We start from the raw sequence: 25,493 nt of genomic DNA on the forward strand, positions 1-25,493 counted from the left end.
TCTACACAATCCCAGATGAGAAATAATGTCTCATCCTAGCTAAACAATTGGTAATTTTCTATAAAAGAATTATAATTTTTAAACACAAATGCTCATCTTACACTAGCTTGACCTAACGCACTACGTAATCATCAGTGTACAAAGCAAATGTGCAAAGAAAGTCAAACGGCCTTTACAAAAAAGGTAAAACAACAATGTTGGACGATTTTAAAGTTGGAGGAGAAAATGAGATGGAGTTTTTGCCCTACCCTACCTTTTTGAATCAAAGTACATAGATAAAGAACTAACCGTGCATCACAGGGCTAGTGCAAGACAAGCATTTGTGGTTTAAAAATATAGATTTTTTTTTTTTTTTTTTTTGAAAATTAGAGCCATTTGAAGCTGCACTGAAACTGCAATTCAACCCGTTGGCCACCATTGAAGTCCATTACTTGGAGAAAAATCCTGAAATGTTTTCCTCAAAAACCTTAATTTTTGTTCGACTAAAGAAAGAAAGACATGAAAATCCTGGATGACATGAGGTTGAGTAAATTATGAGGAAAATGTTAATTCTGAAAGTGAACTAATCAAACATTTTCAGGTTCGTATTGAGATGAGAATTTTCACTTTTGGTTAAACTTTAAGCATTAGATTATTGAAAGTACATGTCTTCAACTCATGAGGTCATACCTAAAAAAAATTAAAAAAAAACTCTCCACTCCTTGGGATATCACTAATATGTAATTTATTTGGCCTCGTCCCTGTCCTCATTTTTCATTGAAGTAGGGCCTACTCCTTCAAAGTGTTGCAGTCCTTCAGACCCGTTGTGTTAACATGTTTCAATATAGCATGGCTTTGTCTGCAATCCAAAAGAATGGAGAATATCCATTTTGTTATTGCTTATTTAGAACACTTAGTTTACATCTAGATGTGTGTTTTTTTTTTTTTTTTTTTAATTTTCATTCAATGATACAGCCGTACTAACCTCCTGCCAGGCTCAGGCAGACACAAAGAGTTGTTTGTTCCCTCTTCGATATCTTTATCATTGAGGACTGATGGAGGGTCAGTCTCATTAATGTGGACATCCAACTGCAATTGAAGCACATTAGGACTGTTTCAGAAGCCAGATTTTCATCTCGGTAACAGCACCTGAGTCATTAGTGGGGAAAACAGAGCTTTATAAAACAACCACACAAAGCTTCATCCAAATATCTTACCTCACTGTTTCCATTTTCCTCAGAGTTTGAGACATCTGACAGAGTGATCTCTCTATCCAGTATGGGATGAGAAGGCATACTTAAGGGATCTATGAGAATCTCATAGGGAACAGCAGGGTGCTTCCAGGAAGATGGTGTGTTGATTCTCCAACTTTCTTCTTGTCCAAATGTACCTGCAGTTTAGTTTAGATATTTTTGATGAAATCCGAGAGCTATCTGAGCCTTCATAGACAGCAACACAACTGACACATTCAAGGCCCAGAAAGGTTGTTAAAATAGTCCATGTGACAACATAAATAAGGAATTGGTTCAACAATTACTTCTCTGCCGTGTCAGTTATAGACGCGTATTCACAGCAGTACCACAACACAGAAATTGTAGAATAAAGCCATTCGGCAAGAGAAGAAACTGTTGAATAAAAGCAATATTTTTGTTCTCTTTGTGCACAAAAAGTATTCTCGTAGCTTTATAAAATTAAGGTTGAACCACTTATGTCACATGGACTATTTTAACAATGTCCTTACTAGCTTTCTGGGCATCAAAAGTACTTTAATCAAAAGTATCTTAGTTTGTGTTCCAAAGATGAAAGGTTGAAGATTTAAAATCAAATGTTTCAAAAGGTGCATTGGTTTAATGCTCATACATTTGTCCATATAACATCTACTCAAACATTCATGCAAGATATCAGATTTACCTATGAATTCCCCATGGATACTCCACAATCGTACTGAGCAGTCCAATGAAGAGGTAAGTAGAAACTGGTCCTTGTCAATTATCTTTAAGCTTGAGGTGAAGAAATTAATGTTATTGAGATGCCTTTTGTTAAAATAATGAATGGTAAACAAAAAATTAAAAGAAAAAACATTTGTATAAATCTTATGTTCTTGTAATGTTTGTTTGCTTTTTCACTTATTAAACCAACCTAGTGATGCTGCTGATATGCGCACGCCAGAAGTTCACCTCTAGAAATGAATAAAACCACATCAAGGCTCAATGTAAACATTAATAAACACATTGAGTGACGCAAATAAACAAGGACTGGTCTTACTTTCTGGAGGGTTTTGTTCAGGTCCCAGGGCGTATTGCTTGACATTGTAAACATAGATGAAGCCGACATGATCGGCTGTAAAAAGCATGCTGTCATCCTGCGTTAAAGCCAGTTTCATAATCTGCTGCTGAAGTTCAGACTTAAAAAGAATTAGAACCTCTGCCTCATTCTGTCAACATTGAATTTCTAATCAAACTTGAGGAAAGATAAAAAAAAAATCGAATACTTACAGCCTGAAAAGACGTGATGAACTTGCCGCCATTCAGAACACTCCAGAAATTAACACAACCTTCGATAGAGATTAAATATGGTAGGTTAAATCAAGCTCTGCATGATGTATATTCTTCTTTCTATAATTGTATTCATCAAGAAATCTAGTTTACCTTGAGACCCTGAGGATATAAGCCAAGCAGAAGACGACAACTCAGGTACAAACGCCCGCGTCTTTAGGAAGATGAGGCTCAGCACACTTGTGTTTTGAACTAACGTATGCAATTAACAACAACACGCAAACTCAAAACACATTCACAGACACAAATTAACAGAATTAAAGGGATAGCTCACCCGAAAATGAAAGTTTGATGTTTATCTGTTTACCCCCAGGGCATTCAAGATGTGGGTGACTTTGTTTCTTCAGTAGAACACAAACGAAGATTTTTTTACGCAAACATAATCTTTTAATTTTTAAATTGGTTGCAACAATTAGGATAAGATGGTGTGAACGCGTTCAGAACAGTTGGACATTCAGGTGGATCAGAGGTAAAAAAAAAAATTATATAAATACTGTTTAGTTTCTTGCACAGACTGATTGTTTTGTGTCTTAAGACCTCAATGTATCGTCACAAGCCTTAGGGTTTAATTTGGTTTTGTCTGTGTATGTTTTTTTGACTCTCAAAGCCGTGGGTCCCATTGACTGCCATTATATGACTGGCAGACTGCAACAGTTTGAGTTAAAACTCTTTGTTTGTGTTCTACTAAAGAAACAAAGTCACCTACATCTTGGATGCCCTGGGGGTACTATCCCTTAGATTTCTTAAAAATGAAAATATATGTACCCTCAGGCCATCCAAGATATAGATGAGTTTGTTTCTTCACTGGGACAGAATTGGAGAAATTTAGCATTACATCACCAATGAATCCTCTGTAGTGAGTGGGTGCCATCAGAATGAGAGTTCAAACAGCTGATAAAAACTCAATAATCCACATGAAATTGATACTGTAATTGGCATTTTAACTTTAAACCATAATTTCTGGCCAAAATACAAATCCATGAACCATATCAACACTTCTACTGAAAAAGTCAGCTTTTTACTTGAACATCAAAAGATGTTAACTGAAGTTGTGAAGTTGTGAACTACTGTGTACAGCTGTTTGGACACTCATTCTGATGGCACCCATTTACTGCAGAGGACCCATTGTGTGAATAATTTCAATGCTGAATTTCTTCTGATTTGTTTAATGAATAAATAAACTCATCCACATATTGCATGGCCTGAGGGTGAGTAAATATGTCCATAAATTTGATTAAGGATCGGCAAAATTGTAGTCATTATTCATGACAATTCACAGAAATATTGGCATACTATGAGTACTGCTGCCCTGTTGAGACTGAGGGGTCTGGAAGCGACACTGTATGCGTCCAGACACCACATTCCAAACAATGATCTCTCCATCGTAGCTGCCAGTGGCCAAGAGATGTGGTGTGCAGTGTGCAATGCAGAGGATATCTTCTTTGTGGCCATTCCTCTGTGAAACATTTAACACATTAGGAAAAGTGCCCCTTGCGTATTTGAAAAGGATTCAAACTACATGCGTGTAAACATGGGTTGTGTGTTGTGGAAGATGCTAATACCACATCGTCCTGCCAAGAAGGTTTTGGTCTCTGACTGAACTGAGTTTCCTCTTTGGAGTCCTGTCAAAAGCACCAAAAAATAAACAGCAAGTGTTTAGTTTCAAAAGTAATAAATTCTGGACACAGCCACTTGAATTCAGTTAAATAACTGGCATTAGATCTGGTGCATATTGTAGCTTAATCTGGCCAAGAATGGCTCTTTTTAGATACAGTCAGGTCCATATATATTTGGACACTGACACACTTTTCATAATTTCGGCTCTGTATGGCACTAGAATAGTTTTAAAATGATACAATCAAGATGAAATTGAAGTGCAGACTTTAAGCTTTAATTCAAGGGGTTGAACAAAAATATAAAATGCTAAGGAATTACAACCATTTTTATACACAGACCCCCCATTTTCAGGGGCTCAAAAGTAATTGGACAAATAAATATAATCATAAATAAAATTTTCATTTTTAATATTTTGTTGAGAATCCTTTGCAGGCAATGACTGTCTTAAGTCTGGAACTCATGGACATCACCATAGACTGGGTTTCCTCCTTTGTGGTGCTTTGCCAAGCCTTTACTGCAGCTGACTTCAGTTGTTGTTGGTTTGTGGGTCTTTCTGCCTTTAGTTTTGTCTTCAGCAAGTGAAATGCATGCTCAATCAATTTGAAATCAGAAGATTGACTTGGCCATTGCAGAATATTCCACTTTTTTACCTTTAAAAACTCCTGGGTTGCTTTTGCTGTATGTTTTAGGTCATCGTCCATTTGTACTATGAAGAGCCGCCCAAACAACTTTGCTCCATTTAACTGAATCTGGGCAGACAGTATATCCCTATACACTTCAGAATTCTTCCGGCTGCTTCTGTCTTCTGTCACATCATCACTAAACACTGGTAACCCAGTGCCACTGGAAGCCATGCATGCTCATGCCATTACACTGCTCCACCATGTTCACAGATGATGTTGTAGGCTTTGGATCATGAGCTGTTCCAAGCCTTCTCCATTCTTTTTTCTTCCTGTCATTCTGGTACACGTTGATTTTAATTTCAGCAGTCCAAAAAATGCTTTTCCAGAAGTGGTCAGGCTTTTTTAAATGTTTTTTAACAAAGTCTAATCTGGCCTTGTTTGCACCTTGTGGTAAACCCTCTCTATTTTGCTCTGGTGAAGTCTTCTCTTGATTGTAGACTTTGACAGTGACACGCCTACCTCCTGGAGAGTATTCTTCACTTGGTTGGATGTTGTAAAATGTTTTATTACCAAGGAGAGGATCATCCAATCATCCACCATACTGTCGTCTTTTGTGAACATCCAGGCCTTTTTATGTTGCTGAGCTCACCAGTGTGTTCTTTTTCTTCTCAGAATTCACCAAACTGTTGATTTGGCCACTCCTAATGTTCCTGCTATCTCTTTGATGCATTTCTTTTGTTTTTGAAGCCTAAAAATTGTCTGTTTTACTTGCATGCAGAGCTCCTTTGACTGCATGATGGGTTCAGAGCAACAGCTTCCAAATACAAATGGCACACCCAGAATCAACTCCAAACCTTTTACCTGGTTAATTGATGTAGAAAAAATTAAGGAATAGACCACAACTGTCCATGAAACAGCTTTTGAGTCAACTGTCCAATTACTTATGGTCCCTTGAAAAAGGGGGGAGGTACATATTAAAGAGCTGTAATTCTTTAACCTTTCTACCAATGTGATGAGACTGCCCTAAAAATTAAAGCTCACAGTGTGCACTTTAAGCCCATATTCATTGTATAACTGTAACTTCAATATGTATTGGTCAACAGCTAAAATAATAAAAATTGTGTCAGTGTCCAAATATATGGACCTGACTGTATGTAGGGGCCATCTGACCAACATGTTAAAGTCTAATCTTATATTTTTTTATTTTATGTAACATTCAGGGGTGGGAAACAGATGGAGAGTGGGATCTGTTTCATATTTCATATTAAATGTTCCTCTACCACTGAAAAAATTAATAAATCAAGGTACCCTGAACACTTAAAATATAGAATCTCATTTGCACCACTGAATAAAAAACAAAATTAAAAAGGTTATATTGTGACTTTTTATCAAACAATTCTGACTTTTTTTCTCAGAATTGAGAAATAAACTCACAATTTAGACTCAGAATTGCGATATAAACTTTGATTCCGAGTCATAAAATCAGAATTGTGAGATATAAACTCACAATTTAGACTTTTTCTCAGAATTGCGATATAAACTTCGATTGCGAGTCATAAAGTCAGAATTGTGAGATATAAACTTACAGTTCTGACTTTTTTCTCAGAATAGCAAGATATAAACTTGCAATTCAGACTTTTTTCTCTGAATTGTGAGATATAAACTCACAGTTCTGAAGTTTTTCTCAGAATAGGGAGATATAAAGTTACAATTCAGACTTTTTTCCTCAGAACTTTTTTAGACTTTTTTTCTTAGAATAGTAATATAAACTTGCAATTTTTCAGTTCAGAGACGGTCTCAGTTCAATTCAGTTCTCATAAAGTCAGAACTGTGGGATATAAACTTGCCATTGCAAGTTATAAAGTCAGAATTGCAAGATATAGACTCGCAATTCTGACTTTTTTCCTCAGAATTGTGAGAAATAAACTCACAATTTAGACTTTTTTCTTAGAATTGTGAGATATAAACTCGCAAGTATAAGTTATAAAGTCAGAATTGCAAAATATAAACTCACAATTCAGACTTTTTTTCTGAGAATTGCATGATATAAACTGATTGCGAGTCATAAAGTCAGAATAGAGAAATATTAACTCACAATTTGGACTTTTTACTCAGAACTGAATTATACAAACTCGCATTTCTGACTTTTTTTTTTAAGACTTGTGTGATATATACTCGCCATTTTTAAGTCATAAAGTTAGTGATATAAACTTCCATATGCAAGTTATAAAGTCAGAATTGCAAGATATAAACTCATAATTCAGACTTTTTTCTCAGAATTACAGATATAAACTCGCAATTGCGAGTTAGAGTCAGAATTGCATGATATAAACTCAACTGCAAGAAGTAAAGTAATTAAAATAAGTATTTTCCTCAGAACTGTGATATGAACTTGCATTTGCAAGTAATAAAGTTAGAATTTTGAGAAAAAAACTGACAATTCAGACTTTTTTTCTCAGAATTGCATGATATAAACTCACAATTCAGACTTTTTTTCTCAGACTTGCGAGATAAAAAAGTGCAATTCTGACTTTTTTCTCAGAATTGTAAGATAAAAACTTGCAATTCTGACTTTTTTTCTAAGAATGGTGATACAAACTTGCAACTGCAAGTTATAAAGTCAGATTTGAAAGATATAATTGTGAGATGTAAACTCGCAATTGCGAGAAAAAAAGTCAGTATTGTAATATAAAAAGTCACAATTACCTTTTTTTAATTTATTCAGTGGTGGAAACAGGCTTCTATATAATACCGATTTGACAAGAGATGAGAGGGAAAATTCTGAATAAAAATGAGGTATGTATTCTCCAGTGGTGTCATAATCATGCATTTAGCGTATCTTTTTCCACAAAGCTTGGATTCTCTTCTCTTAAGTGAACAAAAGCTCTTGTAAAAGATGGAATAATGGACTGTCAGAAGGGAATGGAGGAATAAACCACACCAAACAGCACTCCAGCACATTTGAGGAGGGAGGAACCCTGAAGTGAATGAAATATGGAAATGGAGTGAACAGCAATAAAGGCGAGAGTACCGGGGGAAGAAACAGGTCATGGCAGTCAACCGTTTTATGAGAGCCATCTGGGGAATTACGCTGATATAAAATAAGGTTGTGAGGGAAGCAGGCTGGTCACTTTATACTCACCAAGTAAATGTCAATCCTGCGGCCCCAACCGACAGAAATCACAAATCTGCCAAAACAAATAAAAGAGCGAATCAGCCAAAAAATGAGGGGCATAATGTCCATGAAGATTATGGGGTTCAAAGTCAGCAGAGACTCACGCGTTCCTGTGCAGTGTCAGATAGGCGCAGTCACAAATCTCAGCACATCTTCCATCTGGGGAAAACAAAATGCAAGGCACTTTGCTTCACAACAGCTTTATAGGAAATGTGAGATAATATCTTCAATACTCTGAATAATCAGTCATACTCAAGTGCAAAGAAAACCAATCAAATGCACATTAAGAACTATGAGGCATTATTGACCTCTGCTGAGTATCTTCACACACTGGCCATTGTTGAAGTTCCACATCTTAAGGCAGCCATCTCTACCTCCAGTCACTAGCCTGCATTGTTAAAATAAATACAGAATGTAAAATAATACAGCAAAAAAAAAATCATATTTTGCAATGTCATGAATTATTTAGCATTAAAAACCTCCTTCCGCTAGTGTCAAATGCCATGCAGGTAATTGCAGATTCTCCATGAGCACATCCAAACTCAAACACTTGAGCTCCAGTTTCCACATCCCAGACTTTGACAACCTGAATTTAAGTAAATATATGTTAATGCATTTTAGACAAGAGGGACTGCTGCTTTCCTAGTCTGTGGAGGAACAAACATGCAGAAATGACAATAAATAAATAAATAAATGTAAAAATAGTCAAATAAATAAAGGAATAAATGACTTTTAATTTCTAATAATTTCTCATTTTAATTAATTTCTAAATTATTTTTCTATTACTTTTGTATTAATTATGTTCTGTATTTATTTTTATTATATTACATTATATTACATTATATTATATTATATTATATTATATTATATTATATTATATTATATTATATTATATTATATTATATTATATTATATTATATTATATTTCTGCAGGTTTGGTCCTCCATACTTAACAGCGCAGCTTGCCATGAGTAGAAATTAAAGAAATACTTTTAAAATACTTCTGGATCAAATTGTATATCTATTATTTGGATATTCCAAATCAAAAATGAAAGTTAAAATATATCGTATGGCTGTATAAGATCATATATCATAGAAACTGTATGAACTACTTGCATGGATTATGTATGGATTTACAGTCAGAAAGATTTTATTAAGAAATTAATACTTTCATTCAGTAAGACACACTGATCAAAAGTGACAGTAAAAATGTTGACATAATTGTAAAAGATTTCTATTTCAAATTAATGCTGTTGGTATTATTTTCTATATTTATTATTAGCTTTTTTATTTATTATTGGCTTTTTTCATTTTTTATTAATTATTATATTATATTATATTATATTATATTACATTTCTGCAGGTTTAGTCCTCAGTACTTAACAGTTCAGCTTGTCATGAGTGAATTATATAAAATACTTAAATACTTGAGAATCAAAATGTATATCTATTATTTGCATCTTACCAAAAAGTGATGTTATATTTTCTTTATAAGAATTAGAATATGTATAATTTGTATGAACTACTTGCATGATTTGTTATATATAGTTTAGGGTCAGTAAGATTTTATTAAGAAATAAAACCTTCATTCAGCAAGGACACACTGATTAAAAGTGTCAGTAAAAATTATTTTCCTGAAAAAGATATATTACAGTTTCCACAAAAATATTTTCAGCATTTATAATAATAAGAAGAAATGTTTCTTGAGCACCAAACCAGCAAACTAAAATGATTTCTGAAGTATCATAACACTGAAGACTGGAATAATGGCTGCTGAAAATTCAGCTTTACATCACAGGAATAAATTACATTTTAAAATATATTCAAATTAAAATCAGTTATTATTTTTACTGTATTTAATCAAATAAATGCAGCCTTGGTGACCATAAGAGACATTTTTCAAAAATATTAAAACCCCAAACTTTTGAAAGGTAGTGTATCATTATCTATTTTTTTTTTTTTTATCATAGCTTCCTAACATGATAAACTGTTTATAGGAAACAATAATATCCAAAGCTACTTTTGTACTAGATCAAACAAATTGTGTTTGCAGATTCTCAATGAGAATCTTAATTTTAAACAATCAAATCTGCATCTGCTTCCTCAGCATGTTTTACACATATACTTCCCAAAACCACTCACCGAGCACTCAGAGCAGCTCACCACCAGCCTAAACTCCTCACTGTATCCGCAGCACAGCACTGGCTCTTTATGGGACACAGTCTGATTGCCTTTAGGCTGTGATCTACAACAGATGGAATATGAAAAAAGAAAGAATGCAAAATGCATGACAACTGATGCTGAATGACGTGATGATAATTCTAACTAAATATTCAGATAACCTAACACCATACAGCCAAATGATACTTAAAACAGGCTTTTAAATATTCGTTATATAACATACGTTGTCTGAAGGGATAGTAAGGCAAGGGAATCTGAGGCAATGTAAAGCCCCTTCACAGCTGAAGAGTAGAGGCACGCAGACAATTCTCCCTGGATCTGACTTGCTTTTGGATGTGCAGTAAACAGACATGTCTGATCCTTAATATGCCATATCTAAAAAGAAAAATAATAATATCATCATGCAAAAATAAAACATTTTCATATTCATGTTATGTGCACTGTTGCTCTGATTAAAGGGATGTTTCACAGAAAATGAAAATGCTGTCATCATTTACTCACTCTCATGTTGTTCCAAACCCGTATGACCCTCTTTCTAACGTCAAACATAAAAGGAGAATTTTAAACAATATCCTGCCCACTGTTTTCAAAATAATAAAAGTAAATGAGGACTGGGGCTGTCAAGCTGCGAAAAGGATTCAAAAGGTTCACAGAAGTACCATAAAAGTGGTCCATGTGACTTACAAGTCATATTGCAAGTCTTCTGAATAGCTTTGCATGATGAAAAGACCAGATCAGTCTAATTTATGAACTAATAAACAACAGTCCTAAAATAACTGTTGTTTAGTAAGGATCAATTGATTTCTATAAAGAGAGAAAAAACTAATGAATCTTTTTCACAGTTGTTTATTGGCTTCTATGGTTCCATGAAGAACCATTAACATTGATTAAACCCTTTACATTCCACAAATGTTTCTTTGTAGTGAATTTTTGTTTTATATTAAGTCATTTACCAAAGGTTCTTTGGTGAACCTAAAATTGTTCTTTTGTAGCATCACTGTAAAAAACCCTTTGGGGCCTTCATTGTTAAAGGTTTAGTTCACTTCCAGAATGAAAATTTCCTGGTAAATTAATCACCCCCATGTCTTCCAAGATGTTCATGTCTTTCTTTCTTTAGTCGCAAATAAATTAACTTTTTGAGGAAAACATGCCAGGAATTTTCTCCATATAGTGGAGTTCAATGGGACCCAACGCGTTGAAGGTCCAAACTGTGGTTTCAATGCAGCTTCACAGTGCTCTACACGATCCTAGCCGAGGAATAAGTAATCTGTAATTTTCTTAAAAAAAAAAAAAAAAAAATTATATACTTTTTAACCACAGATGCTTGTCTTGCACTAGATCTGCGATGCTCAACTTCACACATTAGTTCAAAAGTACACACATTTGTAATTTTCTCAGAAAATGATTGATCGTTTCACTACATAAGACCCTTATTCTTCGGCTGGGATCAAGTCGAGCCCCCTTTGAAGCTGTATTGAAACTGCAATTTGGACACTATATGGAGAAAAATCATGGAATGTTTTCCTCAAAAACCTTCATTTTATTTCTACTGAAGAAAGAAAGACATGAACATCTAGGATGACATGGGGGTGAGTAAATCATCAGGAAATTTTCATTCTGGAAGTAAACTACTCCTTTAAGTAATTTTCTAATGAATGAATGATATGAATGGTAGATTTAACCATTTCTGACTTTAAAGACTTTTTACAGTGCATACAGTGTTTGACTCATATAGGTCATTTTGTGGTGTTTTTGTGATTTTTGGAGCTTGACAGTCCCCGTCCTTATTCACCTTTATTATGCTGACAAGAGTGATAAGAATATGCTTTAAATTCCCCTTTTGTGTTCAGGATATACATAAAAGAAAGTCATACGGGTTAAGAACAACATGAGGTTGAGTAAATTTACAGACTTTACTTGTCTATTAAAAAGTTAATAGACAAGTGTTCTAATTATGAACATGAACCCTATAGCTCAGTTTTAAGGAGAAGTTCACTTCCATAACAAAAATTTACAGATAATTTACTCCAAGATGTTCATGTCTTTCCTTCTTCAAAGAGGAATGTTCTCCATATAGTGGACTTCTATGGTGCCGTTTAAATGCAGCTTTAAAGGGCTCTAAACGATCCCAGCCAAGGAAGAAGGGTCTTATCTAGCGAAAAACAACCAGTTATTTTCTAAAAAAATAAATAAAATACAATTTATATACTTTTTCACCTCAAATGCTTGTCTTGTCTAGCTCTGTGATGCACATTCAAACTCTGTTCACTCCGGTTCGTGACAGTTAGGGTATGTCGAAAAACTCCCATCTCATTTTCTCCACCAACTTCAAAATTGCCCTACATCACTGCAGAAGTACTGGACCCAGTGGTTACAAAGTGAACATCCAAGGAGGGTCAAACACCCTTAACAAAAAAAGGTAAAACAGCAATCAAGGATGATTTTGAAGTTGGAGGAGAAAATGAGTTGGGAGTTTTTCGACATACCCTAACTTGAACCGGAGTGCACAGAATTTGCATGTGCATCACAGAGCTAGACAAGACAAGCATTTGAGGTTAAACTGCATTTTGGAAGTTCAAAATCGCTGGCACCATAGAAATCCACTATAATGAGTACATTCCTGCAATGTTTTGCTCAAGAAACATAATTTCTTTGCGACTGGAGAAAGAAAGACATGAACATCTTGGATGACAAGGGTGTGAGTACATTTGTGTACATTTTTGTCCTTGAAGTGAACTTCTCCTTTAATGCCTGGCTTTTTTCAGATCAATAAATTTTCAAAGATCCAGATTTGAATTTTGATTAAATGAATTAATTTCTCACCTTAGCAGTGTTGTCTGTGGAGACTGAGAAAATATGCCCATCTTCTGAGGCGATACAGAGGTAGGAAACAGGGGCAGCGTGACCTTTCAAAATCCCGGTTGGTTTTCTGCCATTTCAAAATGTAAAATAACTAGCCTGGCATAGAAATTCTGTATCTGAACACACAATATCGTCTGTGTGTATTTCATTTTGTCTTAAAGAACAGAAAAGCAGTTGTCCATAAAAACTGTTTAAGATATTCAACCCTTGTGCTGTGTAATTTGGTGTACCTGATCAAAGATGACCGGCCTTTTAAAAATTGTTTGTAAATCTTTCATTATGCTATATTATGACCAAATATTGGATTCAACCTTTTGTCACCTTATTTTCAACTTGTAATTCTGGCAACATTTATACACAAACAGTTAATTGAGACCCTGATGAAAGATGACCGGCCTTTTAAAAATTGCTTGTAAACCTCTCATTACACTACATTATGACCAAACCTTGGATTCAATCTTTTGCCACCTTGTTTTCAACTTGAAATTCTGGCAACATTCACTCACAAACGTGAGGTGCATAACAATGTTGCCAAGTCTGTTTATTCCACGAAATTGGGCTAATTTTATACTGTTGTCACCCCCAGAACATGATTTCGACCAAGGAGGACCACTGTGGAACATGATTTTGGAGCTATTTTGGGCTAGTTTTGGCCATGATTTGGGTTACTTTTGAATAGCAAATTTCAGCTGGATTTGTTACCTGGCAACCCTGGTGCATAAGCTCATTGAGGCGTGTGATCGATCAATTCCAAAAATAAATACAAAACCTGTGCTAAATGAAAGAAAACAAGTTGATAAAAAGATTGATTGCAAGATTTGGTGATTAAATAGAATAATGAAAGATTTTCTCTTTTGTTTTGTTTTTTGTTTTTGTGTGAGCAAAGTCACTAGGGTTTCCGTCCATTGTTATATTATTAAGCATTTACTACAGTTCCTCTCTGGGTCAAAATGACTGGAACACACCATAAGGGTTAAAGGAGAAGTTCACTTCCAGAACAAAAATTTACAGATAATGTACTCACCCCCTTGTCATCCAAAATGTTCATGTCTTTCTTTCTTCAGTCGTAAGGAAATTATGTTTTCTGAGGAAAACATTTCAGGATTTTTTTTCCATATAGTGGACTTCTATGGTGCCCGAGTTTGAACTTCCAAAATGCAGTTTAAATGCGGCTTCAAACTATCCCAAATGCGGTTGTAAATGATCCCAGCTAAGGAAGAAGGGTCTTATCTAGCGAAACGATCGGTTATTTATTTGTTTCAATTTATATACTTTTTAACCTTAAACGCTCATCTTGTCTTGCTCTGCCTGAACTCTGTTTTTTCCAGTTCAAAACAGTTAGGATATGTCAAAAAACTCCCATCTTATTTTCTCCCTCAACTTTAAAAATCATTTTAAAATCATTCTACATCGACGCAGAAGTACCAACCCAGTGTTTGCAAAGTGAACATGCAAAGATGATCAAACACCCTTAACAAAAAAGGTATAACAGCGATGTAGGGCGATTTTGAATTTGAGGGAGAAAATGAGATGGGAGTTTTTCGACATACCCTAACTGTCTTGAAATGGAAAAAACAAAGTTCAGGCAGAGCAAGACAAGACAAGCATTTGAGGTTAAAAAGTATATGAATTGTAAAAAAAAAACAAAAAAAAACTATTGTTTCGCCAGATAAGACCCTTCTTCCTCAGGCTGGGGTCAATTTACAACCGCATTTGGGATAGTTTGAAGCCGCATTTAAACTGTATTTCGGAAGTTCAAACTCGAGGCACCATAGAAGTCCACTAAGAAAGAAAGACATGAACATTTTGGATGACACTGGGGTGAGTACATTATTAGTAAATTTTTGGTCTGGAAGTGAACTTCTCATTTAAAAGAACTGGAATTTTCCACCTTTTTTTCAAATAAGAGCGTGCACGGCCATTTTAAAATTTTATAAGTTTGGCTTCCGGTCTCATCCGCATCCAGCTATTTTTAGCTGTACAAAACAGCTTGTTTAACTGCTTAATATTGCTAATTGGTGTGTCTTACCATTTTATTTTAATGTATTATCTTTTATAAACACTGGTTTGTAGTGCAAACAGTTTTACAATTTACTGCACGTTGTTATTCTTCTCATTATTTCCCTATACCGGCTAACAAACCGGAAGTCTCGCCCATAAGCTTACTTCTGCATTGAAGAAAAAGGTGGATAGAGATGTCAGTTTATAAAGAAGATATCATCAGAATATAAGACACACCTAGGGACGTATGGAGTCCACATGCGCAACAGCTTGTCCATCCCACCGGTGACCAAAAGATTTCGATTCTTACAGAAGTCAAAGGTCGTGACTCCTTTAGGAACGGTGAAGATTGTTTGATTGCTGGTTGCCCTCTGTGCGACTTTCGTAGATTTTCCCTCTCCGCACACTTCTGTCTTCTCTCTCATCTGCTCTTCCATGTAGGTTGATGGATGAATGCTCCCTAATTAAAAACAGATTGTCAAACATCCATACACACACACATCCACTCAAACAGATCACAGCTGACAGATTCCGAACCCTTTTCCCCTCTTTCCTAGTCACGGCGTGTTATTCAAATGAGTTTAACCAGAGCTTCATTACATTCCGAGTTTTGACAGATCTCTCTTCTGGCATTAAACATGCAAGACACCACAGTTGCTATTTTCTTCCTCCTGCCATGTTAAACTGACACCACTCAGAAAGACGTGAGAAAGGATGATAGACTATTTTCTACACACTCTTGGATGAATCTGAATGTCTAGGACATATTCACCCTAAAATCAACAGTAAAAAATGTTAATGCAACTATTTTTAGGATTATTACGATTGTTTTGCTCTGTGACATTATTTTCATTAATTTAAGCATATTTCGACCCCTGTTCTCTCATTATCACAGTGTGCCAGTGTTTTTCTCTTTGCTTGTTTTTCTCATTATTTTTAATTAGGATTCACATTATTGTAATACAGTAATGAAGAGAATAATGCGCTTGATTGTCATAACGAATAGTCCTTAAAATAGACTTCATTTTATTAATATCTTTTCTTTTGATTTTATAGTGACATATAACCCTACTAAATGAGAGAAAAGAAAATAATCACATTGTACTGCAAAGAGAAAAACAACAAAAGTAAATTTTAAATGTTACCTATAACAAGGGCAGTGTCTTCATGCATTGATGAGGACACAACGGCGGGTATGCTTTGAAAATATTTCACCTGAAAAGATAAAATACTGCAACATTTTAGACCTTTTGCAGAATTATAAATAATTTATAAAATATTCTCTGACAGTATTATCCTTGGATCATCTCTCAATGCACTAATGCATTTTGAGTGGAATATTTACAGTGGATTTCAGTGCATATTCATGTGAATTGTAGCATTTGAACAATACCTGGAAAAGAAGCCATTCAAATACTACTACTACTACTAATCATATAACAATAATAATAAACAAACCTTTGACACCCATTCTTGGTGGAATTTCCATCTGATAAATGTTATTTCTGGAGATTGAACTGCATGGTCAATGCTTATGTTTGGCACGTTCTCAACCTGCGGCAATCTTTTCCATAATCTAGGACATAAATGCATGAAAAAAACGTACAAACATGAATAAAAAATACTACGCAAATGGCTCATGTTGTAATTAGAATAAACATGTAATTTATAGCCTGGATTGTAAATAACGTAAATATCACACACAGTAAGCAAGGTCATAAAATATTCTTAACATGCCAGTTATCGTTCACAAATCTATGTGCACAGCTCTCCAGAGAACAGCATCAGTTTGCTAATTAATTTATTCATTAAATTATGAAAATTAGGACGTGTGCATGATTTGCTCTTGTAATTTTGTTTTACAAAACTGCACATGCAAAATGAGTATTGTTAAACAAACATTGTTTACCTCAGTTTCTCCCTGACCGATTTCATGAGCAGGATGTTCACACAGCCCTAGAGTGCCAAAAGCTTTATGATTAAACAAATACATTGTATTATATGAAATTCATGTGTTGGACTGCATTCATTTACTTACTTGAGTATCACCGTATACAATGATACACTCATCTTGGCCAGTAGAGCTGACAAAACAAGAGTATTTTTTTATTACATGAAAAGCAAACACAGAATTATCATCAAAGAAAGTACAGTGCTCTTGTTCTTAAATATTTCATTACGAAAAAAATAAAAAATGCATGAGCCTACAAAACATGCCCTTATTATTATTTCAAACCTTGTTTCTTATTTAATATGTTACCTATCAAGTTAAATTGTAAATGAGAAGCTAAAGTGTTTTTTTTTTTTTTTTAACTGAAATCATATCTGAAAACACTGAACTTGAATAAAACACTATCAGATAGGAGTCTGCTCACCAGTAATCCAGGTTTAAAGGTACAGTTTCTAGTACACTCAACTGACAGCAAGGCTCCAAGGTGGAAAGCTCATAAAACTGAATCTCTCTGGATCTGTAAAGTGGTAAAAGATACTATTTAGGCTGAGGCTGAGATCAGATGTGGCTGCTGTAAAATCAGAAAGTTTTTTTTAAGATCACTATAAAGTTACATAGTTGTACTTGTCTAGCAAAACAATCCCCAGGCTGCTCCAAGGGAATTGTCCTTGTAATAACTGTAAAGGCATCTGCAAATTTACTGCTTAGCCTTTATTTAAACTAGCACGCCATGGGCAAAAAAATCTTCCTGTTATCTTTCCTGTTATGTAAAGATGAATGTATTTTAAGAGCAGCTTACCCTGTTCCAATAATCAGTTTGTTGTACTCTGGCATTGGCACAAAATCTGTAGCATATTTTGGTTTTCGACCGATGGATCTGTCAGTCTGCATAGAGAAATAGAAAAATAATTCACATAAAATAAGGGATTTAAATGACTAAAAAATGCTGAATCTCAATAAATAAAATCCAGTCAGAATGTAAAAGCAACCCACAAACACATTCTTCTTGTTCTTCAAATAAAGCTTGGGGGTCCAGAAGCTAACAACCCCATCTTCTCTTAGAGTCACAACGATGCCATTAGGAGGAAAGTGAATTCTTAGAACGGGCTCCCCGCGGTTTAGAGACTTGATAGTAGCTGGTAATATGAAGGCTGCCATCTTACTGCGACGCACAGTCTCTTCCTTCTCTTTGTTCTCCAGATATACGTATGTGCAGAACTCATGCTAAAAGAAAATGAGGAACACTTAAATGGATTTAATAGGATTTGGTATGGAAGGGTGTGCAGAATTTCAAATGTTATGAGTCTCATTCGCTAACCATGTAACCGCACATATTTTTGACTAAAATCAATAAAACTTCACTTAAATCATGATTACTATTTGACAACATTAGAAAGCTGATTTTGTGCACAAATAAAGTTGAGGTCAAAAGTTTACATACACCTTGCAGAATCTGCAAAATGTTAATTATTTTAATAAGAGAGATCATACAAAATGCATGTCATTTTTTATTTAGTACTGACCTTAATAAGATATTTCACATAAAAGGCGTTTACATTTATTCCACAAAAGAAAATAATAGTTCAATTTATAAAAATGACCCTGTTCAAAAGTTTACATACACTTGATTCTTAATACTTTGTTTGTTACCTGAATGATTCACATTCCAAAACTGTGTTTTTTTTAGTGATCAGTTCAGAGTTTGACCTGAACAGTTAAACTGCCTGCTGTTCTTCCGATAAAATCCATGAGGTCTCACAAATTCTTTGGTTTTTCAGCATTTTTGTGTATTTGAACCTTTTCCAACAATGACTGTATGATTTTGAGATCCATCTTTTCACACCGAGGACAACTGAGGGACTTGTATGCAACTATTATAGAAGATTCAAATGCTCCAGAAGGAAAAACAATTGATTAAAAGACAGGGGTGTAAACTTTTGAACAGAATGGAGACATTTGTCTTATTTTGCCTAAGTATCAGTGGTGTAAAGTATTTGAGTAAATGGACTTCGTTACTGTACTTAAGTATTTTTTGGCTACTTTTTACTTGTACTGAGTATCAAAAATATAAGCAACTTTTACTCTCTACTCGACTACATTTTTTATGTAATATATGTACTCTTTACTCCACTACATTTGAACGTACACTTACCGTTACTCATTACATTGTGATTGTGCGCGACAAGTCGGCATCTTTTTCTGCTATGGGTAATTTCTTGAGCGGAAGAGGCGATATGGCCATCTGCAGGGTGCTGAAGGTACTGGATGCTATTTACCTATGTGCTAAATGAGACTACTCCACATAAACGTGAACGGAATCTCTATGCGGAATTCAAAATCCCCATGTGAGTAATGTTATAATGTACGGTAATGATGCTATGCGTTTTCTTTTAAAGTTTGAGACTTTATGCCCTTTTCCATCAGCAAAAGTGATAATGGATTTTTTTTTTTTTACTATTCATTCAAAAATGTGAAACAAGAGGGATGGCAAATCATTACAAATCAATGCAAATTGTTTTATCCTATGAAACATTTATATCCCAAATAATTAGAATCTATATTTTGCTATAATCAGTTACTTTAAATAGTTTTAAACAAGGTTTTAACATTAAACAACTTTAAACATTTATTTGGAATAATATGTGTTCTAGTATTGTGTATATAATTTGGGGCATTAGGCAATATTTTATATACTTTTATCAGTAATGTGTGAATTCTTTTTTCTTTTCTTTTTTTGGAAACTTTGTGGAATGCTAAGATAATATATTTTAAACTGAATAAGTGCATATATGCTTAATTTTAAATGCACTAAAAATACTTTTAAACAGTTTTTGAGTTTGACTGAGACTGACTTGTTCTGCCATTTTGAAACATTAAGGTGTTCAATTTCATTTCTATATTAGGATATAAATAAATTCTCACAAATAAACGGTTTCTTGTTATACACATTTCTTTGTGTTCTTTGAGCCTACGTTCAGTACGAGTAAAATACTTAAGTTCTTTTAAAATCGGATACTTTAAGACTTTTACTCAAGTCTTATTGGAATTGGTGACTTGTAACTTGTAACAGAGTAATTTTTACAGTAAGGTATCTGTACTTTTACTCAAGTATGGTTTTCGGGTACTCTTTACACCTCTGCTAAGTATCATATTTATCATTTAGTACTGCCCTTCAGAAGCTACAGAAGATATTTACATGTTTTCCAGAAGACAAAATAAGTTAAATTTAAAAAGTCCTCAGTCCCTCAGTTTTTCTCAGAGTGAAAAGATGGATCTCAAAATCATACAGTCATTGTTGGAAAGGGTTCAAACACAAAAAATGCTGAAAAACCAAAGAATTTGTGAGACCTGATGGATTTTTCTGAAGAACAGCAGGCAGTTTAACTGTTCAAGACAAACAAGGAACTCTATCACTAAACAAACAAAAAAAAAACAGCTGTGGACTATATGTAAACATCTTTTATGTGAAACATCGTATTAAGGTTTTTCAAGTGCAAAAACTAGACTCAAAAACCATGCATTTAACAAATCGCCTCTTCATCTATTAAACGAGAGCAAGTTTGAGATTTAAAAGGGAAACAGTGAATTATTCATACCCACTCGATTTTGCCATCGCCAGTGTAATCGATCTTCATGAATAGCTGCTGAATTTGAGAATCTTTCTGTGACAAAAAGGGTTAGGCTAAGAAATGGGTGGGAAGACAGTGAGACTTGTACAATCATATGATAAAGATTTTAGGCCTTGGGCCTCCATTAATCCATTTACACAAGCAACAGGATATATCTGAATGAACAGTATTTTGTTTTACAGGCAGAGAGAAAGATTAATTCATCATATGTTCATGGTTGCAATCATACTTACAACTGATTTCAAACCAGGGCATTTTTTCACAACAGACTGGAATTCGGCATAATCCAGCATATAGATGCCAGCCTTTGCAAACTCCTGCAAAGGAGAGCATAATTAGGAAAACCATGTTTGCCATCTTAATTTCCAAATAATCTAAATATGTTGAATACTTACATCATAGGCCAGTTTAATTTGCTTTAGATCATGAATGGACACCATCTGTTCAATCTATATTGAGAGGTAAAAATAAATTAAACAAAAATCTTGAATAATCATACAACATGTGAGTTTAAATGAGCGTGTATTGAATGCGCAATTCTCAATTAGAGAGCTACAGAAAGAATTAACAGAGATGAATATCATAGAGTTACTCTGCAGTGGATAATTCAACATAGAATAAATCAACAAGTGTTGTTTGACATTTGTTGGTGATCAAACAGCACCTTCCAGCATGACAAAAAATGAAACAGCTGCTGGTTTTCGACAGGCTGCTGTCACATGTTTCTGCTCCTTACATTAATGAATTCACTTGAAATTGAAATGGCTTCGTTGCAACATGATGCCCTTTAATTATGTTGTGGATCAAAAGCCAATTGCTTCATCAGTCTGCTGTCTGCAGGAAATCAAGAAATTACATTCCAGCCAAACCATCCACCATGCATGAAGAAATCATAGATAAAGATAAAAGATATACACAAAAGATAGTATTGCATTTGCCACAAAAGCAATTAGACTGACAGCAACATGAACATTTCAATTTACTAAAAAACAGTAGCTGAGCTACTGTCACACTGCTGGAAATGTAGTTAGCAGTGTCCCTTCTTGTAATTAGTCGTTTTTCTACAGTGATAAATACAGATTATAGCTTTCATGCTTATTATTTCAGTGTGCAGTCAGATGGCAAATTACCTCCAGCACAAACAATTTTGAGTTTGATAAGGAAAAAGTAATTGATTTGCTTACTGGGGTGCAAGTTCAAGCACTCTGTTGAAAGAAACGATGCATCTCTACTGTGTCATTTCATTCGACCGGTAGTCATGACAGATTACTCTGCAATGGTTGCCCATTCAAAGGTCATCCAGCTAATGAATTAATGGATTCTGAACTTGATTCAAAATGTCATTTCAGGCAAAGGTTCGTGATTTGGTTTTTGGCATATTTAATGAATGTTTGATATAGGAAGAGTAATCCATTATACTCCACTGACATCTTGAGGTCATGAGACTGAAAGAAGTCACTTGTAATACGGATACATCTAGATCAAAATCCAAGACATAAAAAATGCGTTTCCACCTTATTTTTTAACGAGAAAGTACACTGTTTTCAGCAAATGTGTGAGACTTCCGGTTCATTAGCTGGAAATAACCAGAAGAATAACAAAGTGCAGTAACTGTAAAACTGTTTGCACTACAAACCAGTATGTTCATAATTAAGTAGGACTGTATTCGATTTAAAAAAAAAAAAATCCTCGATTTCAATTTGTCAGTGTCAAATAATCAGCAAAATACCGGAAGTGGCGCATTCCATATTTAAAAAATCATAATAAATCATAATGCTATTAAAAATTCACAAACGTTTTGATGTCCACATTTTCAACAAATTACAGTGTCTGCAGCATTTCTGTCGTAAAGAAGTTGCCAAATATTAAAGATTAGGTAGACATTTAAATTAAACGTTTGTTGAGTCAATATCAAACAAGGATTAAACAAAGATTTAAGTGTAAAAACAATCGCCCTCTGCAGGCATTTGTTATAATGCGTAATGTACATTAGCTCTACTGTTTATAATACATTATGTATTTTAACAGTTTTGTTCAGTAAAACCATATGACTACTTGCTTTTGATACTTTATTTGAACTAATTATTATTGCCTCATTGATATTATATATGTATTTTAAGTCATTTTAAAGGCTGTTGTTAACTTAGGCCTATTTTATTATTACAAAAAATAATAATGATAACTATCCGATTACTCGATTACCAAACTAATCGTTAGTGACAGCCCTAAAATTAAGATAATACAATAAAATAATATGGAAAGACACACCAGTTTGAAATATCAAGTTTTGTAACGTTACGGCTAAAAATAGCTGGAAGTGAATGACACTGGAAGCCAGACACATTCAATTTACAAATGGCTGTGCCCCAAATAAGGTGGATTGAAGAATAAATGGCTTGTCTACACAACATATGATACGGTTAAGAGCCGATAAAGATATTAAAAGATACAGCATACCTCAAGTTGATGCACTATGGTCTGTTTACGGGTCAGTTAGAACAACGAGTTTGAAAAATGCTAAACTACACAAGATTAGAATTACAGGAAGGGCGGAGTCTGTTGAGAAAGGGGCTGGGTTAATATATATGAGTTAATATATTATATTAAAACATTATGTTAGACTCCAATTTCATGTGCAATATTATGGATTTGAAGAGTAGGCTACCTCAGTCCAGCTGCCCAACCCCCTCATATATCATTATAACGTTTAATTTGCATACCTTGGCCGGTGAAAAATGATGCTGGGGCAAGTTGCCATTCAATCTAAGTGGAAAATAATTTTTTGGAAATGCAGCCAAGCAGCAGATGCTGCACAAGCATGACCCTTTGACTTTTACCTTGAGCTCGCAGAGGGTGCCGGCAGGATCTGCTCTGTAGCGTTGTCGCATGCTGAGTTTAGCAACATCTCCCAGGGCGAGAGAGTGTCGTCTGGGTTCTTGCCTCAAAAGCTCTCTCTCCAGCCATTCGGGAAGCTGTTGGCTCCTCTCTGTAGAGTCTAAATAATTGAAGATGGACCCACTAGAATTGAGCACCCTGTCAGTCTGCTGTCTGTAGCCCGTAACCCGCTTCTGCCCAGCAGCTCCATGCACTGGTCCAAACTCTGCTGAAATACTGCATAAGAATGTTACATTGTTTATATTGAATATTTAATATTGTTAATGTAATTTATATATTACATACACCTTACAGAATCTACAAAATAAGGGGGATCATACAAAATGCATGTAATTTTTTTTATTTAGTACTGACCTGAATAAGATATTTCACATACAAGATGTTTACACATAGTCCACAAGAGAAAATACTGTGTTGTTACCTGAATGATCCACAGCTGTTTTTTGTTTTGTTTTGTGATAGTTGTTCATGAGTCCCTAGTTTGTCAGTCAAACTGCCTGCTGTTCTTTAGAAAAATCCTACAGGTCCCACAAATTCCATCTTTTCACACTGAAGACAACCGAGGGACTCATGTGCAACTATTACAGAAGGTTCAAATGCTCACTGATGCTTCAGAAGGAAGTACGATGCATTAAGATCATGGTAAATTTAACTTATTTTATCTTCTGAGAAACATGTAAGTATCTGTAACTTTTGAAAGGCAGTAATAAATTATTTTTAGGTAAAATAAGAAAAACGTACACCTCTTCATTCCGTTCAAAAGTTTACTGGCTCTTAATGCATCGTTTTTCCTCCTGAAGCATCAGTGAGTGTTTGCACCTTCCTCAGTTCCTCAGTTTAAAAAGATGGATCTCAAAATTATACAGTCATTGTTGGAAAGGGTTCAAATACACGAAAATGCTGAAAAACCAATGAATTTATGTGACCTGAAAGATTTTTCTGAAGAACAGGCATTTTAATTGTTCAGGACAAACAAGGGACTCATGAACAACTATCACTACACAAACAAACAAACAAAAAATAGCTGTGAATCATTTAGGTAACAACACAGTATTAAGAATGAAGTGTATGTAAACTTTTGAACAGTGTCATTTTAATAAATTCAACTATTATTTTCTCTTGTGGACCGTATGAAAAACGTATTTTATGTGAAATATCTTATTCAGGACAGTACTAAATAAAAATAACATGCATTTTATGTGATCTTATTTTAGTAAACAAATTAACATTTTGCAGATTCTACGAGGTGTATGTAAACTTTTGACCTCAACTGTATATGGAAGCATAATTTAATGCATTTTAAATTGTGTTAAAGTATGGTATGGATTATGACAGTTCACAGTTTGATATCATGAAATTAGATAAAACATCTTGGATATCATATATGGTGTTGTATACCATGCTATTCTGAATAAACAAAGACAAGTAAGTTTACTCTCACAAGGAGAACTTTACACCTCCTAAATGTAATTTTGTAAAGTGAAAGCCAAGCGTGAGTTAAGTCTAATCAAATTAGAGTCAAGCAATATCTTCATATTTGTCTGTCAAAACAAAAATGAATTAACCCTCAAGGACAAAAACTGGAACAGTGTTCCAGCAGGGCAGCAGCATTAACCATCTTCCTTATTCCCTGGCAACAGTAAACACTATGAACAACAGGAGGAGTGATACTCAAGGTCAGAAGCTGGAAAATGGCTGAATACCAATGCGGTACAAAACGCAGTCCTCATACTGAGATGAAAGTCATGAAGCAGAACAAATTAGTCTCTGTATCAGAAGCTGTTACAAAGTAGCACTGAGCAAATGAAACGCTTAAATGTGGGAAGGGGAAGCCTTGTCAAGATATAGATCAATAAAAAAGAATAAAGCAGAATACCTGAGCTTGTTATGGGTTTCAAGTTGGGCTCCAGCAGATGAGGCCCGAAATTTCCTGCCTAGCGGCATTTCTGGTGAGATCTGAGAAAGTCTCTCGTCTTCCTGGCTTGGCTTTCGTTCTCCTTAGAGGCTGCTTTCTTGTTTTGCTGC

At 34.7% G+C, this 25,493-nt stretch overlaps 1 protein-coding gene across 1 annotated transcript; it reads right to left on the bottom strand.

Moving 5' to 3' along the window:
• Positions 1-942: 942 nt before the first annotated feature.
• Positions 943-25,412, bottom strand: wdr95 (WD40 repeat domain 95). Its single transcript, XM_073817310.1, has 29 exons — positions 25,345-25,412; positions 23,411-23,684; positions 20,969-21,022; positions 20,807-20,890; positions 20,541-20,606; positions 17,938-18,168; positions 17,744-17,829; positions 17,369-17,461; positions 17,032-17,077; positions 16,903-16,949; positions 16,452-16,569; positions 16,139-16,208; positions 15,231-15,453; positions 12,954-13,059; positions 10,354-10,505; positions 10,092-10,194; positions 8,429-8,535; positions 8,258-8,337; positions 8,054-8,108; positions 7,917-7,962; positions 4,097-4,156; positions 3,828-3,990; positions 2,628-2,726; positions 2,475-2,533; positions 2,245-2,383; positions 2,119-2,158; positions 1,891-1,979; positions 1,197-1,369; positions 943-1,068 (listed from the first exon to the last, which is right to left on the bottom strand). Exons 1-29 carry the CDS (start codon positions 25,410-25,412, stop codon positions 943-945), a joined length of 3,057 nt encoding a protein of 1,018 aa, XP_073673411.1.
• Positions 25,413-25,493: the final 81 nt, after the last annotated feature.

Source organism: Garra rufa, chromosome 14 (assembly GCF_049309525.1).
Source record: "Garra rufa chromosome 14, GarRuf1.0, whole genome shotgun sequence".
NCBI lineage: Eukaryota > Metazoa > Chordata > Actinopteri > Cypriniformes > Cyprinidae > Garra > Garra rufa.

Excerpts from the sequence above, each read along its gene's own strand:
- wdr95 (XM_073817310.1), bottom strand. The coding sequence starts at position 25,412 with ATGCCGCTAGGCAGGAAATTTCGGGCCTCATCTGCTGGAGCCCAACTT. Across the intron at positions 8,536-10,091 it reads TGAGCTGCTCTGAGTGCTCG|GTTGTCAAAGTCTGGGATGT; the intron begins GTGAGTGGTTTT and ends ACTTAAATTCAG. Across the intron at positions 1,980-2,118 it reads CATATCAGCAGCATCACTAG|CTTAAAGATAATTGACAAGG; the intron begins GTTGGTTTAATA and ends CTTCACCTCAAG.